This window comes from Pseudopipra pipra, chromosome 11 (genome assembly GCF_036250125.1).
Source record: "Pseudopipra pipra isolate bDixPip1 chromosome 11, bDixPip1.hap1, whole genome shotgun sequence".
Classification (NCBI taxonomy): Eukaryota; Metazoa; Chordata; class Aves; order Passeriformes; family Pipridae; genus Pseudopipra; species Pseudopipra pipra.
The window spans coordinates 21748128-21764467 of NC_087559.1; the positions used below are offsets into that span (position 1 = coordinate 21748128).

A 16340-nucleotide genomic window follows, 5' to 3' on the forward strand; every position below is an offset into this window, starting at 1 on the left:
TCATTAAACTGAACAGGTCACTGATCCAGGAGGTCCAGGCACTGCCATTTTTAATACTGATATAAATAATTTTACATAAGCTGTATGCCAGGGACATGGTTTACTTCCAAGGAGTACTTACAATTTTGGTATGGTCCACTACTGCACAGTAGTCACACAGAACATCTATTTATAGTTATTCCCACTAACACAGGGCTATCAGAAACAAGCTCTGGTTTTTATTCATAGTGTAAAGATGAAAAACAGAGTCATGGAAAAATGTGCTCAGCAAGACTCTGCTCTTCTCACAATGTTACCACATTAATACCTGTCAGTACCACCATCTGAACAGCCCCTGGTGTTCAGCACAGACATTTTCAGATCTCAGGTGTCTCTGGGTGTTCCTGATCCTAAGTGTTGCCTTCAGAAATCCTAAGGAAGCAAAGGACTGTGAACACAGGGAAAAGAGAGTTTGGAGATGAAGTGAATTTATTGTTCCAAGTGTTCAATGTAGGGAGTATTTTAAACCAACAGCCACACACTTCATGAAAACCCAGCTAGTATGAATGGACAAATCCAGGTAATCCTTAAATAAGTTACAAAGCTATTGTAGGATGGTGTATATGTATCAGAGAGCCTTGTAGGTAACCCATGGTTTAGAAAAGATGCCCTCTGCTCAAAGGACAGGCAGAGAACAGCATCACTGAGGTACTAGTCCCACTTCTCTCAGGCAAATTTCTGCATAGATATCTAAGGTTAAGGAGTTCTGACACTTTCCAAAGGGCTTTTACAGCATCATAAGGTAACATAATGAAAATACATTGTATTTGAAACCAAAGAGCAGCATATCAGACATGCACTGGTAGAAAACATCCTGTGTGCCACTAGAGATGTTAAAAGTACCATACACAACTTGGATGTTCATCTAAAAGCATATTAATTCTCTTGGACTTCCTTTTTTTTGTGGAAAAAAAAGTCTACAAGGTCTTCTTCACAAAAGTGGAGTTCTCAACATTCGGCTGTGGTGGGTATGACATGAACATACAGGGTCTTCATGTTCAGGTTCTTCATGGAGACGTCCTTCGTGATCTCTGAACCAAGGAAACAAGAGAAACACCACAGTTAGTGCTCTTGCTTACAGGGAAAACTGTGAACACTTTTTTTTTTGCTTTATTCAGACAGTTCTGCTGGTTCCGTCACAGGGGGACTGGGACAGAAACTGCTCAGCTTAAAACTCCCTCCTGTTAAAGCCCAGTGCACGAAAGGAAGGGTCACCACGAGGCAGGACTGTCCCTGCAAGGGCTGAAGAGACTGTTTTATATCAAAAAGTAGAACTTTTTCAAAGTCTTTGTCAGCTCCCAGCTTCACATCCAGACAGAAAATTAAAATGCCATGATATTAAAACAAAATTAACAGCACAACACAACGCACTGAAAGCCAGAGTCCCTTGTAAACAGCATGGAAAGGCAGCCACACAGAGAACCAGCTCCTCCAGCAGCCCAGCTCTGATGGAACATAAACCAAGGTCTGTGTGCAGGAGAACAAGAACAGGAACATGCAGACATTGGCTGCAGTTTATATGTGAAACAAGGATTGCAGCAGTACCTGCTGGAAAACTAACACTGGAATCTTGTCGAGAATGTCTGAAGAATTTCATTCCACACCGGATCAATTCCCTAAGTCTTTTCACAGCTACGTGCCCACAGTTTGGAACTGTAATAGGATAAAGTCTCCCTGACCAACCTCTGAAGGATAGAGCATATTTCTAACAGGCTGATTCAGGGTTTGTAATTCCCCCTGGAACACACACACTGAGTAATCACACTTAGGGCCAGGGAAAGTCACCTGCAAAGTTTGGAGGAGCTGGAAATCTCTTTCTCTATTGCACTTTCCATTTTTCCCAAGGAGTCAGGTGCTTGCTGGCTCAATGCTTCCAGCACCCATCAGCTCTACCAAACTACCCCACTGAGAGCAGAGTGTCTGGAATACTGGGAGGCACGGCCTTGGAACAAAAATCACCTCAATAACCAGAGGCCTCTTCACTGAGAAACTTCGGAGTGGTAAGAAACTTGGAAGGTAAAAACACACTGAAACCCAAGGTAAGGAGTGTTGGGGTTATGGGGTGACCCTGGAACCCAGACAGCCAACCCCAGCAAACAGAAGATAATGTTCAGTTTGGGCACCAGCACAAAGGAGAGATGAACAACCTCCAGACTGGCTGGGGGCTTCCAGTGCCAACCCTTTGCAGTGCCCTGCTGGGTCACAGCCCTGAGGGCTCATCCTCACACAGCCCATGTGGGAGAGGCATCTCTGGGCTGCAGCCATGGATATCAGGGCAGGGCAGTTCAGTTTTCAGTAATGTGATGGCCAAGTGAAAAGTGACTCCAGAAAAGGCAGTGAGGAGTTCTGCTTCCATGCAACAGAGGCAGGGGCCTTCTAACATTAAGGTCCCCATCTTGCTGGGAAAAACACGACCTTTTTAGACTCAGCAGATAGTCTGAACTGATGTTTAAGACCATTTATAAATTAAAGAATTGAGAAGTCCTCATGGATCACAGTGGTACTGTTTTTAAGGAATCCTCTTCCACAGTGTAATACTCTGTTTTAAGTAGCTGAATATCCATCCACAGAGCTAAAGGAATGGAGCTATAATCCAATTCAGCAATTAGGGCTTTATTCCCTCACTAAACTTCCTTCTCTCCCCATGACCATGTTCCATCAGGATGTAAAAATGTTAGTCTGGTCTGCAGAAGCAGCCAAACAAACTATGAACTTGGTCTCCAAGTCCCTTATTAAGTATTTCTTTTTAAGATCCTGAAAAATCAGGAACCCATTTTCAACAGTATTTAACTCAATAATTACTTTTAGAAACTGGAAACTTGATTTATCAACACAGTATAAGGACATCCTCTTTCCCTTGCCAATTCCTCCAGGGAAAGCTTTTTGCAGGGAGCACATGGAAGTGTCACCATTATCCCCAAAATGACTCTGAATCAGGTACCTGGAACTTGTGTCTCAAGCTCGTGAATAAGCAACATTCACCACTCTGACATTTATTTATGGGATGTTTTTCCAATATTACAAAGGGGGAGCGAAAAACACATTTGTTTCTGAAAAACTGGCGAGTTTTTGTGCAATGGACAGCAGATGCCCAACTGCCTGGACCAAAAAGGTTTATAAAAACAACCTTTTCAAAACCAATAACTCATTTTCTACCAAGTGACTGGTTTGCTTTTTATAAAACAGGCATCAGCTTCCCAATTCATGGGTTACTTTCATCAAACATTTCAAATGGTTAACAGCAAATACTTTTTTTATTTTTAGAATAAACCATAAGAAACCTCCTCAAGAGACTAAACTTTTTTGGTTTTAAGGTAGGACCTTGAATAGATGGATTAGAAGATGAATAGAAGACTACAAAGCTGCAGCAATACAGAGGAACATTAACTGACCTAATGTTTTTTAGAGGCATCAAAGTGTTTTATGAAGCACTTATTCATCATATAAAGAGATGTGAAGATAAAGTACAGCAATTTCAGTGTTTAAACAATTAAAAAAAGTTATTAAGGGAGCTGCATGGTGAGAATTAAATCTGAGATAGCAGAAGTGCAGCTACCTGGCACAAGCACATGTTAGCTGCACAAATAAATCTCTGGGACCAAGTTCTCTATAACCCAAAAAAGACCAAATGCTTTGGCCTTGGAAGAGTTATCAGATCTGTTATTTCCCATCACTGTGAATTGCCACTTTATACAGTTTAATTAAAGTTGAAATAGTTCTGAAGAATCCAGACTACAAATGTTACAGCAATTCAATCCACTTCCCTTTCAGGCAAAGGCATTTTTAAAATCCTTATTTAAAGTGAGCCTTAAAGACGATGCATTTTCCTGTCCTGACAGTTACTGTCCTCTTTCAAAGCTCTAAAATTTTCTACAATAGCTATTTTAGTATCTGAACTAAATCATATAGTGCTGTAACAGTGACAGGAACCCAAAAGAAACTGTGTATAACATCAAATTGCTCCTGACTGGCTGAATCCCTGAATGCCCAGTCAGCAAGGCTGTGCTTGCTGACTTTCCTTGTTTATGCAAATGAAGTGTGGTTGATTTACTTGGTTCTTGCACCTTGTGCTGTTTCTAAACACTCCAGTTCTGTCTGTTAACACCATCCAGCACATCATTTTTGGCATTAGCTCAAACTACCACTAGAAAGTCTTATCAACATTTGAGACCCATTCTCACCACAGAAATGGCTTTTGAATAAACAGAGTTCAGGTCACATGAAATAAGAAATAAAAACAAGCAATCAAAAATCCACAACAAAAACCCCCACATCTCCTTGCTCCCATTCTAACACATCCTACTTGAATCCCCCAGCACTGGTGGACACCTGAGAGACCCCAGTTCTCAGCAGCTGCACTAGAGCTGCCCTTCTCCCCCTCCCCTCACCAGCTGAGAGCACCCCCTGAGGAAACCCAGCCTGTCCCACGATGGCCAGTTTAAGCAGGATGTCCAAGTTCTGGACAGGTAACCCAGTGTGTGAAAGCCAAGGGGGTCATGGATCCCTCCCAGACAGCTCCTAAACCACGTCACTGATACTCTGCAGACAGAACCCTTTGGATCATTTCATTCCAAGAGCTGAATTTTCCTGAATGCAGAAATACCTGGTTTGAGTTGTTTGGTTTTTTCACCATGTGGTTTCCAATCCATTCTTCCTGTCAAATGTTAAGTCCCAAATCTCTCAGGTCCAACTTTTTAGCCACAGGTGGCTACAGCTTTAGTCACACCTTTCTCGTGAATCCTACATTTTGTTTCTCACCATCTGTCTGTGGGTTTGGAAGGTTCTTTAGCATTCCAGATCCCTGACTGTGTGTTAAAGCTTCCTGCTTCCCAGGTATTTGGAATGAACAGGAGCAGCTGTACCCTACTCACCTGACTCCAACATAGATCCAATACTCTTTTCCACCCACTCCAGTTCTCCAAGAGGAAGACAAGGCAACAACATGAGTGTTACAAGAACAATTTGAACAGGTTCTTAAAATATTCATACTTTAGCCTCACTCTCTTCTAGGAGGAGGTTCATTCTGCTTAGTCACTGCAGCCTGGCACTGCCATTCCCACTCTGACTGACCTTCACTGTACAAGGAAGAGGCTTTGACAGAACTTGTCTTGGCCACTTGATAAAGGCAATGCATAGGAGCTTTGAATTTCTAACTGTATATGTGTGCTTAAAGGATTTTATTTAATAAATACTGGATTACCGGACAAAATCAGAAACCAAGGTGTAAATAGTGTGCATTTAGTAATTCAACTGGATCTCAGGTTACATGAGCTGCTTCTCAAGAAAAACTTGCAAGTGTCCTTGGAAAAGCAAACCAAAGGTTTGTGCTTACCATGAGTTAGTGCTTCATCCAGGAACAGTTTTAGCCTCCTGCTTCTGAGCCCAAAAACTTTTGCTGTTTCATGTAGAAGACCTTTGTATGTTAATCCATTCTGACCAACAGGATTTTCCATTAGGAGAGTTCCCACTGTTCCTTTCTGACATTCTGGACAAGACAAACAGCTGAGTCACTACTGGTGAGCGGTGAGATTATTTCACTTATCTTGGTAAATTAAAATTTAGGATTTCCTCTTTCATTTCATCTCTATTTCTTCATAGTACTGAGAGCAATACCAGCCTACAGATATTCACTAAGTAAGTTCATGGATTATAGAATCAGAAGTGTGATTATTGACAGCTTGAGGAAGAGCACAAAACTTTGCAGAATTCTTTACCTGAGTCCACAGGATAACACAGAGCCTGGGAAACATGAAATATTTCAACAGGACACAGAAACCACTAAGTGCAGAAGCTTTACAAGATCAAATCCCTTGTAAAAAACACATTTTTGGCCCCAGCAGGTTCCCTGTAGTGTCAATAAGATTCCACATGGACAGTGCAGAAAGGGCTCATACCAGGGCAGAGATTAAGCAAGTTACTAACAACAGAGCTACTCCAACACAAGGTTTCAGAAAAAAAGCTACAAGATTTGCAGCCAGGAAACAGAATCACACACATACATATCTATACTCCAGATCAGGTTAATAATACAATTCATTTGGCTTTTAAATAGCACTAAGAAATGTTTCACAGGCTGTCTCCAATGTCTTGATAGAGTTGGCTCTTCATTCAGTTTTGGTCCATTTTAGACTCAGCCTTTTCAAATAAGCTGCACAGGGGAGCTGATGGCCAGAAACAGAAAAACAATGCCCAAGGGCTCATGTTTAACTGCTGTTCCTTATCTCAAACTGGCTGTCCTTTTTCTCTTAGGAAAAGAAGGAGAAAAGCTAAATATAAACATTGTGTTTATCAGAAAGCAAATACTAGAAAAAAATTCAGAAAATCACCGTCTGCCAATTGAAACTTATGTACTTCTCTTCACCAGCAAGTGATGGTGGCCAAAGCTTCCATCCCAGAAAGCTCAGCCTGTAACTGAGGAGATCAGTATCCCACACACCTTGTGGTGCTGCATTCATGAGCTGTAAGTTGATATACTGGCAGAGCAGGGCAGCAGGAGAGCTGAGCTGGGCAGGGGCTGACCCTGCTGTCACGTGCAGAGTCTTTCCACTCAGGCCCAGCAGGTCCGTCTTGTTCACCAGTTCTGGAACAGAAAGTGAGAGCAGTCAGGCCATGGTGGGGAGCTCAGCCCAGTGCCCACTCCAGGAGCTGACCCCATCGCAGGAGTGTCTCCCTTTTCACAATTCCCTCCTCAAGAAAGAGCTTTTCTCTGGTTTGAAAAGCAGGATTTGTGCTGAAATATTTTGTTTTCGCACAGAGTACTTAGTTTGCTGTAGAAATCAGCTCCTACATGATGCTCCTTATGCACATAACACACAACTACTTATGCAATAAAACCAGTAAAATAACTTCAAACAAGCAAGAAATTATTCACTTACTCATTTCTATCTCATTAAATGCAGACCTGTGATCTTTGCCTGCACCCGAACTCCCCCAAGCTGAAGCAGCACTGGGAATGTGCTACTGTGCAACATCAGGATATTTATTAATATTGAATACATTAAACTCTATATATTCCTATATATATATAATCTTTATAAAGCTTTAAAGAAAAAGGCAAAACTTCATTGCTGCTACTCCAATTCAGCTTCCAGGAGTGCAGGTGTCCCAATGCCGGTGCCCACCCGGCACTGCCCTGGCATGGCTGAGGTGCCAGGCACCTGCCCCAGCCCACAGGAAGGGGAGCTGCTTTTGGTTTTGCTTCTGGGAAAGCAAGAAAACAACTAAATTAACAAGTGGAGAGGAATTACCAAGGCCTCATCATATGGAAGAGGAGCCAGGGGCAGGTTTTTCCCAGCACAGCCCTAAAGCAGCACAATTTATGGGGCATGGTAGGAGAGAGCACAGTGAGCAGGGTGCTGACAGAGCTACAAACACCCAGCTCCAGTAACTTCCAGTTTACCATTCCCCAGCTGCTGGGATCCATGCAGGGCAAGGAGGAATGAGCTGCAGTAAGGGGGGTTTGCCTATTTAACAAATTAGCATTTGGCATTACAGGACTGCTGACATTTTCCCAGGGAAGAGCTTATGCAGAGTGCTGTCAACGGAGCCTGTTCTTAGAACCCTCTAATAAGAGCAAGAAAAAGAAAAAATGTGAGTCATTTCTTCATATATAACAACAGACTTGAAAGCAAGCAGCTATTACAAGTGCTCATCAATATTAAAATCACTTTTAAAGTCATCTCTCCCTGCAGCTGAGATTTAAGTGGTAATGTTCTGCTAAGGTGCCTTGCAGCCTCATGGCCTTTTAAAAATTAAAGACTAAGAAAATAAATCTTTGTGCTCTATTGTTCAGAAAACAATGCTAAGAATAGATTTAAAAAAAAATTAGCCATCCAAAGATGAAACAAGACACGGACTGAGAAGTTCGTAGGGGGATTTTTGTTCCCTTTCCTGTTCCCCTCCCCTTGAAGCCCTACATGATTTACAGATTCATTTCTTCCTACAAACATTGAAAAAATGATTTTTTGTTTAATAGGACCTTTTCAGTATGGGCTACTTCCATGAAAGACGAGTGCAAGTGTAAAAGCATTCCCAACAAGAAGTTTAGAAAGTTTTCAGCAATTCAGAGCAAAAAGAAAGTCACAGACAACTGTTTAACCATTTCACTTAAGCCCAGGCTCTTCTCTCTGAATGATTATTTTTTTTTTTAATGTTCAGAGACAAATTCTATTCTCAGTTTCTGAAGGTCAGTACACATCCCAGAGCCTTGCTCAGTGATTGTGCAGTTCCTCAAAATACCTTAATATACTGCTGGGAAGGAAATGTTTATCCTATTATTTCAATGCTGCACTGAAAACCAGGGACATGACATATTTGAGCCTCCCTTAATACAAGAACTGCCTGGTCCTGTGCCATTACACAAACCCTAAGTAAATCTTCATTACAATTAGAAAACAAGATAATAAATTACTGCGAGTAAAGTGGACAGCCCTAAAAACCACAGGAAGGGAAACATGGAGCCAGAAATATGGTTTTACTGGGTCACAATTTTATTAACACATATGGGAACAATTCAGCAACAACTTGTCCAGAGTGCACAACTTTCCTCTGCAATTCCTCTCAGACAGAGCAGCTGACCCCAAGCCCTGCCTCACCTAAGGAGGCCCTGGAACCACCACGAGGCCTCACCTGACATAACCCACACCAAGGTGGGGCAGATAAATCAAATGGATTGTATCCAAAGCAAACACCAGGAATTCCAGGTCTATTCTCTGGCCTCTCTAAGAGGTATTTTTCCTTGCACTCCTCAGGGAGCTGTACCTTCTGCTGGTCAATACTTGTTTGACAAACTGCAACAGAACTGAATTTGATAATCTAAACTTTCCAAGGGAATTTCCACATTGTTACTAAGTGGGCAGAGGAAAAAAAAAAACCTGCTCTGCCCAGATCACTTGCAAATAGTGAAAGTTAAAAATCAGCACACCAAGATGGGAAGTCCCCAAATGATCCCTACAGAGCAAAAGTGACATGGAAAGGAATAAAGCTTTTGTTACTACAGCAGAAAAGAACCTCTTAGGAAGAGGGAAGGTTTTCATTTTCTTTACCAATTCCTTCAGGAATTCCACATTAATGGATTTATGCTGTTTCCTTTTTGTTCTATTAGTGACCAGATAAGGAGTTAAACTGCTCATAATCTTAATGGAATGGGAGTTTCCCAACTTTTCTTGGCCTTTTGCAGGTCATCTCTTAATAACTGTGATAGCAATGAACAATACCAGTCCACAGCCACCTCTGCAGGCACAGACCACACTGCTAGGAAGGATATCCCCACTACTTGGAAAAGGACTTCAAGGAAAACTATTTCCTCCTTTAAACACAACTGAAACTCGAGGAAGGTACCGAGGGATCTCCTCTAAATCACCTCTAACTGAGAGCAAAGAATAATCCTTTTGTAGGACAGGACTATTCAGTTTAGCTGAGCACAACCTGAAAGAGGTTTATCACAGTAAGGGAACAGGTGACATCAGATGTGGAAACCCCCAAAATATCCTTCTAGAAACACTTGCAGGAGAAGTCAAGAAACTAAAGATAAAGATGGCAACAGTGACATTATGGACACAAGGAAGACTGTTTCCCTACAGATGTCATTGGTGGACAAATTGGTGATCTTGAGCAGTCCCATGGGCACCCAAAACCAGACAATTCAAGAACCTCTCCCTCAGATGTACTTCAGAAATGTTTCCATGAAAAAATACTAAGGAAAGTTTTTGTAGCCATCCAATTACCATTTTTGCAGTATTTTTAATATTCAATCAATTTTTCTAAAAAGAAGAAATGCAGAGAATCCTCAAGTTTTTCCAGGGTGACAAGGCAGCACCTTTTTTTTCTACAGACAGCAGTGAAGTTCTCATCCTGCCCACTGAGGCATTAGGAAAAGGAAAGCATGGAAGAGCTGATGGCAGCTTGCCATCAGTTCATGGCACAGCCTGGGCCTGATGGAAACCCTGAAATAAATCAGATTTTGCCCTGAAGAGAACTGCAATGGAAGGAAGGTAACAGAGGAGATGAGCACCATTTAGCAGCACCTTTTGGAAACATTCTGATGTGACTATAAACACAGTCTCATAAGCTAAGTGCTATAAAATGGAATATTTCCTTACCCATTTTCCTGTCAATTTTATATAGATAGATATAAATTATACAGTAAATAATTCTACAGTAAACAACTCCTAGATGCTGCTAGAAAGACTTCCAATTTTCCTTGTCATACTCCATTTACCTGTGTTTCCATTAAAAACTGTCAGTTTTGAATTTTTAAGACCAAAAATGCAGGAGACAGCATCCACAAGTCCAGTGAAGTTCAAGGTGTTATCTCCTTTTGGATTTTCCAGCAGCAGCACACCATCTAAAACCAAAATTAAGAAATTAAAATGCAGTTTGTGAGCAACATCCAAGTTCCAGTGATTTTCTAGTGATGCTTTCTCATCACTAAACATCACTTTCAGAGAGTTTCTAAACTGGTAATGCTACATCTTCCTAAAATTATTTTAGTAAGAAAGGGAAAGAGGAAAGAAAACAGGGAAATGGACTGAAGTGTACTTCAGATTTAGAGTATAGAAGTTTTACTTGTTTTTACTAATAAAGCAGTCAAAGTTGTCTGTCACTGAAGTATAACCTGGTATTACACTGATTAAAAACTGGCAGACTCAGAGCCCTCTGAGATGGTCACCAAACTTTTACAGCTGGATTCATTATCATTCAGGGAGCAGCTCTGTGACCATGTTAACACTTACTTGATACATAAACTGTCAATACATGTAGGAAAAAATTCCCTGAGTGCATTTAATTTTCCTTTTTTTAATATATAATTCAACCTTGTAATACTTTTACCAATATCACTGCTCTCATCTTTTCATTATCCAAAACACAATCATTCTATCATCTAGTTTTATTTTATAATCATGTGATCACAATATAACCTATAATTAATATAATACACATATTATTCTCCAGTATTCTTTTCAGCTCTATACTTCATATCTAAGGTTTTCAAAGCATCTCCTCCACATCAAGGCATCACCTGCACTGAGAGGAGAACATGGAGAATTAGAGATTCTCAGGGTCCATGCTCTGAGCACACACAGACACAGAGTGTGCACACCCCCAGACAGACACTCACACTCAGACCCCTCTGAGGAACTTAAATAACTCCTGGGCACACCTGAGTATCTCCCCCAGAAGGCATCATGGACAATGGGTGGTTTTACTTTGAATACATCTACTTCCAAGAATTATTTAAAGCTCCTGTTGGGAGGGAGGTTGCCCTGTCTGTGTTTCACACCCCCCCTGACAAATCAGGCTGGGTCCATTCCTACCTTGCTCTGTCCCATTGACACAAACTCTGAGGTTGACGTAGGCACAGGCTGGACCAACAGACTGACACACCCCCCCTCGGACAAGGGTAATTTCTAGCTCTGATCCCTTCAGCTGGAGAAAGAGAAATATGATCATGGCTTGGATATTGTTTTATTAAACCAACACAACACAATATTTTCCTTAAATAACCAAAATGGTCCCTCCAGCCACTCTGTAAATCAAATTTTAAGTTGCATATATCCCACGCTCTGGTCTTTCTGGTCCAGCATGACATTTATGCTGAAAAATACCTCACCCACGATTCTGCTGGGGATGTCTTTTGGGTAGAGTAAGTTTGAATAAAACCAGGGCAAGAGTGTGGTCAGATATGGCAGAAGAAGCAATCAAAGAAAACGAAGGGAACTGCTGTTCCTTTTCAACAGCACATTTGAACTATCTGTGAAACTGTACTGGCACCAAGGACAACTTCAGCAACAGGAGGCAGGGAAAAAAGCAGCCTTAAGTATTAATAACTGAAGCTGGTCTTAAGAAAAATTTAGCTTTGAAGGAAGTTCCAATACAAAAGCATATTAACCTAAAGAAATCAGAGCAACAATGTTCTGGCTGTCTAAACAATGCACTAATCCAAGTACAAATAACTGTGCATTAAGCTTACACAAACAACTAATTATTCATTTATTTTGGTACCCGAGCAGTTTCATTTTCAAAAACACTACACAGACAGAAACTAAATATTTTTCTTTTTTAAACCAAAAACACTAATACAGAAATTTACAGACATGAAACAATAATCGCTACATCCCATAAATAAACACTGACATTTTTCTGTAATTGGAGCAGTTTGCTGGGTTAAAAGCAGATAAAGTGAGCTATGCAGTCAGAGCTTTTTCTTCTTACTTGGGTTGTTTCCTGGATGAGAACTTCCTTTGGGGTAGGCACCGGGTAAGGCTTCAGCTCAGCCTTTATTGTGGCCAAAATGAAATCTGCATGTTCCTTGATAACGGTGTCCAGGTATTCCCCCTCTGGCTGGGCCCTGTAGTACACTGAGATCTCATCTGTAGGAACCAGATTCCGCTGTAGGACACACAAATGCACTATTACTGACAGCAAAATTACAAATTTAAAGAAGAATACTTGTTATGTTAAAGAAAAAAAAATCTTTTAGGATATTTACCAGGGATTTGTCAAAAGTTTCCACTAAAGATTTAGAACAAAACAATCCTTGTGTCACAAAGGCAAGAGCCTTGAAACATGGGAGTGTATGCAAGATTAAGTATTTTGAGATTAATTTAAGGGAAAATAAATTATGGTCTCATGTCACTAAAGAACTAAATTTAAATCATCCAACAACATAAGAGTTTTCATGGCCACATTCCTTCCCAGCTTTATTTTGCACAAAAATAAATCCATATAAGTTTTATTTTTTATATATATGTGTGTTTATATATTAAAATGTTTATATATATAAATCTATATAGGTAGGTATATATATATATATAAAATCTACACAAGTGTATATATAAAAATCTACATAGGTGTATATATGTGGAAATCTACATACTTATATATATTTTTAAAAATTAATATAGAAAAATAGCTATTTTGGTATAAATGTGTAATTTTTCAGTCTTCTGCTGAAGAAAGGTCCCTTCCAACTCAGATTATTCCATGAATGTATGATTTATGCAGCCTTAACTGCACAGATATCTTTTCCAAAAAACACGTCCCAAGAAAATTTTCTTTTTACATCCTTTGGATCCTCTTGCAAGAGCTCTAATCAGAACATTATACATGAGGAGTAAATGATCCATGGCTTCATGTTTAATTCAAAGGCTCAGTTTCTGTTCCATACTGCCCCAAAGATTGCTGCAAAGGAAATTCAAATGCCTTGGCCCAAACCATTCCTTCCTCACCTTTTTGCGAAGCTTCTGGATGCGATTAATGACCTCCCGGGCAACTCCTTCATCCACCATGGACTGGTCTGGGGTGACATCCAGCAGAACTAACACCTGAGGGAATGCACAGAAAGAAGAAGGATGAACAGGTGACAAACCTGAAACAAGCTCTACTCAGGCATTCAGGCTGCTTTTCTAGAGCTCCTCACAAAATACGATGGTGAAGAGAGTATTCAACAGCTCCAGAATTCAAGAGAGGGGCTCCCAAAATCTGTTGAACTACCTGAATTAACAATCCCACCCCACCGTTTTCCTATTACTTTTACAGGAACTCTTCCCTTAATCAAAACAAAACAAACAAAAACCAAAACCAAACCAAACCAAAACCCAAAACAAAACAAAAAACAACCAACCAACCAAACAAATAAACAAACAAACACCAATAAAATACCTGAGCATCAGAGTATGCTTCATACTGGGAGGATCCTTCTGCAATCTGATACATGAGCCGGAGATCTTCCCCATGGAGTTCGTGTCCTTCTACAACAATGGTGCCTGCACAATTGGCAGAGGAAGAACATCTCTTACCAGAGTAAAAAAACCACAATGTTAAACTCAAAAGGCTTTAAGACAAGTATCAGACTTCAGACACATGCACTGCAGTACATCTGCAATACAGTGAAACAGCAGTTAAGCACCAGTGAGCAGCAATGAACTACCCACATTGCCACTTTTCACACAGGCACTTCTCCAGGCAGCAGAGCTCACTCCAACACAGGCACTTCAGCAACTGTTGGTGGGGAACCATCTGAATGGAATAAAACTTAAAAATAACCTGTGTACTCCACCAAATCCTAATTTCCATTTAAGCAGTTCACCAAACAGATATAGCTGCAAAATTCACATCCACTTGTAAGTCTGGAACTGAAGGAATGCTTTTAGAATAAAAACTATTGCACAAATACTCAGTTCCAAATTGATTCAGTCTCAGAGAAAGCTTATTCCCTGCTTCATCTTGGCCTTACAGTAGCACTTAAAACTGTAGAATATTCTGAGTTGGAAGGGACCCACAAGGATTAAATTCAACTCCTGGCCCTGCCCAGGACACCCCAACAATCCCACCACAGGCCTGAGGGTGTTGTCCAAAGTTCCTTGAGCTCTGGCAGCCTTGGGGCCGTGCCCACTGCCCTGGGGAGCCTGGTCAGTGCCCCACCACCCTCTGGGGGAAGAACCTTTTCCTGAGATCCAACCTCCACCTCCCTGGATGGGAAGAAACAGTTTAACAGGAGGATAGTTTAATATTAGTGTACACAGCCATTTCTAATCTACTGTCAGCAAAATAACAGTAAAAATAACAAACCCAAATTTTCTCCTATTCTCATCACAAAAAACTTCACAGGGATGATAAGAGCGAAGTAGCCCTCACGCTCCCCTAAGCCCACAGCAGGATCTATTGCCATTGTTCAGGGGTTTGCACCACTACAGACCTGTCTCCTGGAATTTTTCCAGCTGCTCACTCTTCAGCTCTTTGATGGCAGCCACGAGAGGTTTGAATGCCCCCTTGAGGCGCTTGCCCAGCACCATGTGGTCTGGCTCTGCCCGCAGCCGCACCCCGTACTTCTCCTTGTCCGCAGACAGCGTCACCCGGCGAACGTTGAGCTCCTGGACAAAGACACCAGGAGAGAAGTGAAGCTAAAGAACAGCCATCTCTGACAGCCATGGAAAGAAAGGGCACAGACCAGAGGCCACGGCCCCAGGGAAGGTGTAAGCCTCAAGCTGCAAACTCTGTCCGTGGCTGTCTCTGTGGTCTAAGTCACTGGCCAATACTGGAAGAGCAAATAAAGCCAACCAACATGGAACCTACCCCTTCAGCAGCCCTGTCCTCAGCCTCTAGGTACCATTTCTCTGTTATTAACAGACACCAGCCAGCTCTCAACTCAAATCAGGCCCCTATTCAACAGCCCTTTTTATTTCACCCTCACAATTGCCTGAAGAGCTAAACCCATAACCTTGGCGTGGCTCTGGGAATGGCCTGGCAGAACTCAGGAAGGAAAATTCTGCTGAAACAGTCCTTTCAGTATGCATTGAGCCAGGAGACTATAACCAGCAATTTCATGGTTTAAGTTGTACAAAACTGCCCCATTTTGTCTCCTTCCTCACCTGTTCATTCCAGGTCCTCACTGCACAGAAAACCACCCTGGCTCAGGAAAGCTTCCATGTGTGCCCTGCAGCACAAGATCAGTGTGCTGGAGCAGCCAAAACAGCTGATAAAACTTACATGAAACTCAGGAGGGGCCCCAGACCAAAGATGGTATTTTGCCACTACAGAAACTTATGAATGCCCATTTTTCAAAGTTACACGTGCAGTTTTTGTCCCCGTGTCTGAAGGGAACATGGTGGTGCTGTGGGAAGTTTTACAGAACAACTGACTGAGAGGATGGCATTGGTGCTACATGAGGAAAGACCAGGGCTAGAACCCTTTGGAGAGAAGAAAGCTGAAGGGGGATATGACTGAAGTCGTAAAATGTGAGAAGGTAAAACTTCTATTCACCAAACCCCTCAAGTGAGGGAACATGCACTAGAAAGAGTGGGAGAGGGGTTAAGAAAGAGATGCAAGTAGTCAACCCTTAGAACTAATGCTACTAGAGGAGCAAAGCAGGACTGTAACACCAAGTTCAAAGAGGAATTAAGCCCCTAACAGTAGGCACGTGGAAAGATGTCAAAGGGAACAGGCAGGTACGTGCCTGTAGTGTCTGTAATGCAGGTGGTGCCTACAACAGGAGCCCACTGCAAGGGGTGGCAGGTGCTGGTGCTGCCTCTGCACGGCCTCTGCACTGCAGGACACTGCACACACACGGCAGGACTTGGCACAGACATCTCTAGTTTCACCCAGTCTCACTCTGTTCCTGGTGTAACAGACCAAGGACAGACCTTGGAAAGTTTAAATTGCCGACACGAACTCTTCTCCAGGCACAAACCTGCACGGATCTGCAGCACATGTCACTCTAATTCGGCAGGTTTGGGCTGTCAGGCTGCCCAGTGCTTGAAGCACTTACTGTTTAATGCCCACTGGAAGGTTGTTAGAACTCA

The 16340-nt window shown here is 41.8% G+C and overlaps 1 protein-coding gene across 1 annotated transcript in view; it reads right to left on the reverse strand.

The window, feature by feature from the left end:
* Positions 1–450: 450 nt before the first annotated feature.
* The window catches only part of IARS1 (isoleucyl-tRNA synthetase 1), a 93621-nt gene continuing 77731 nt past the window's right edge, over positions 451–16340 (reverse strand). Inside the window, exons 27-35 of the mRNA XM_064668149.1 lie at positions 14738–14912; positions 13702–13805; positions 13269–13364; positions 12253–12429; positions 11355–11466; positions 10259–10384; positions 6476–6619; positions 5372–5524; positions 451–1070 (exon numbers count right to left, since the gene is read on the reverse strand). Coding sequence (XP_064524219.1) covers positions 988–1070; positions 5372–5524; positions 6476–6619; positions 10259–10384; positions 11355–11466; positions 12253–12429; positions 13269–13364; positions 13702–13805; positions 14738–14912 — 1170 coding nt within the window. The 3' untranslated portion in view covers positions 451–987. The remainder of the gene's footprint in view (positions 1071–5371; positions 5525–6475; positions 6620–10258; positions 10385–11354; positions 11467–12252; positions 12430–13268; positions 13365–13701; positions 13806–14737; positions 14913–16340) is intronic.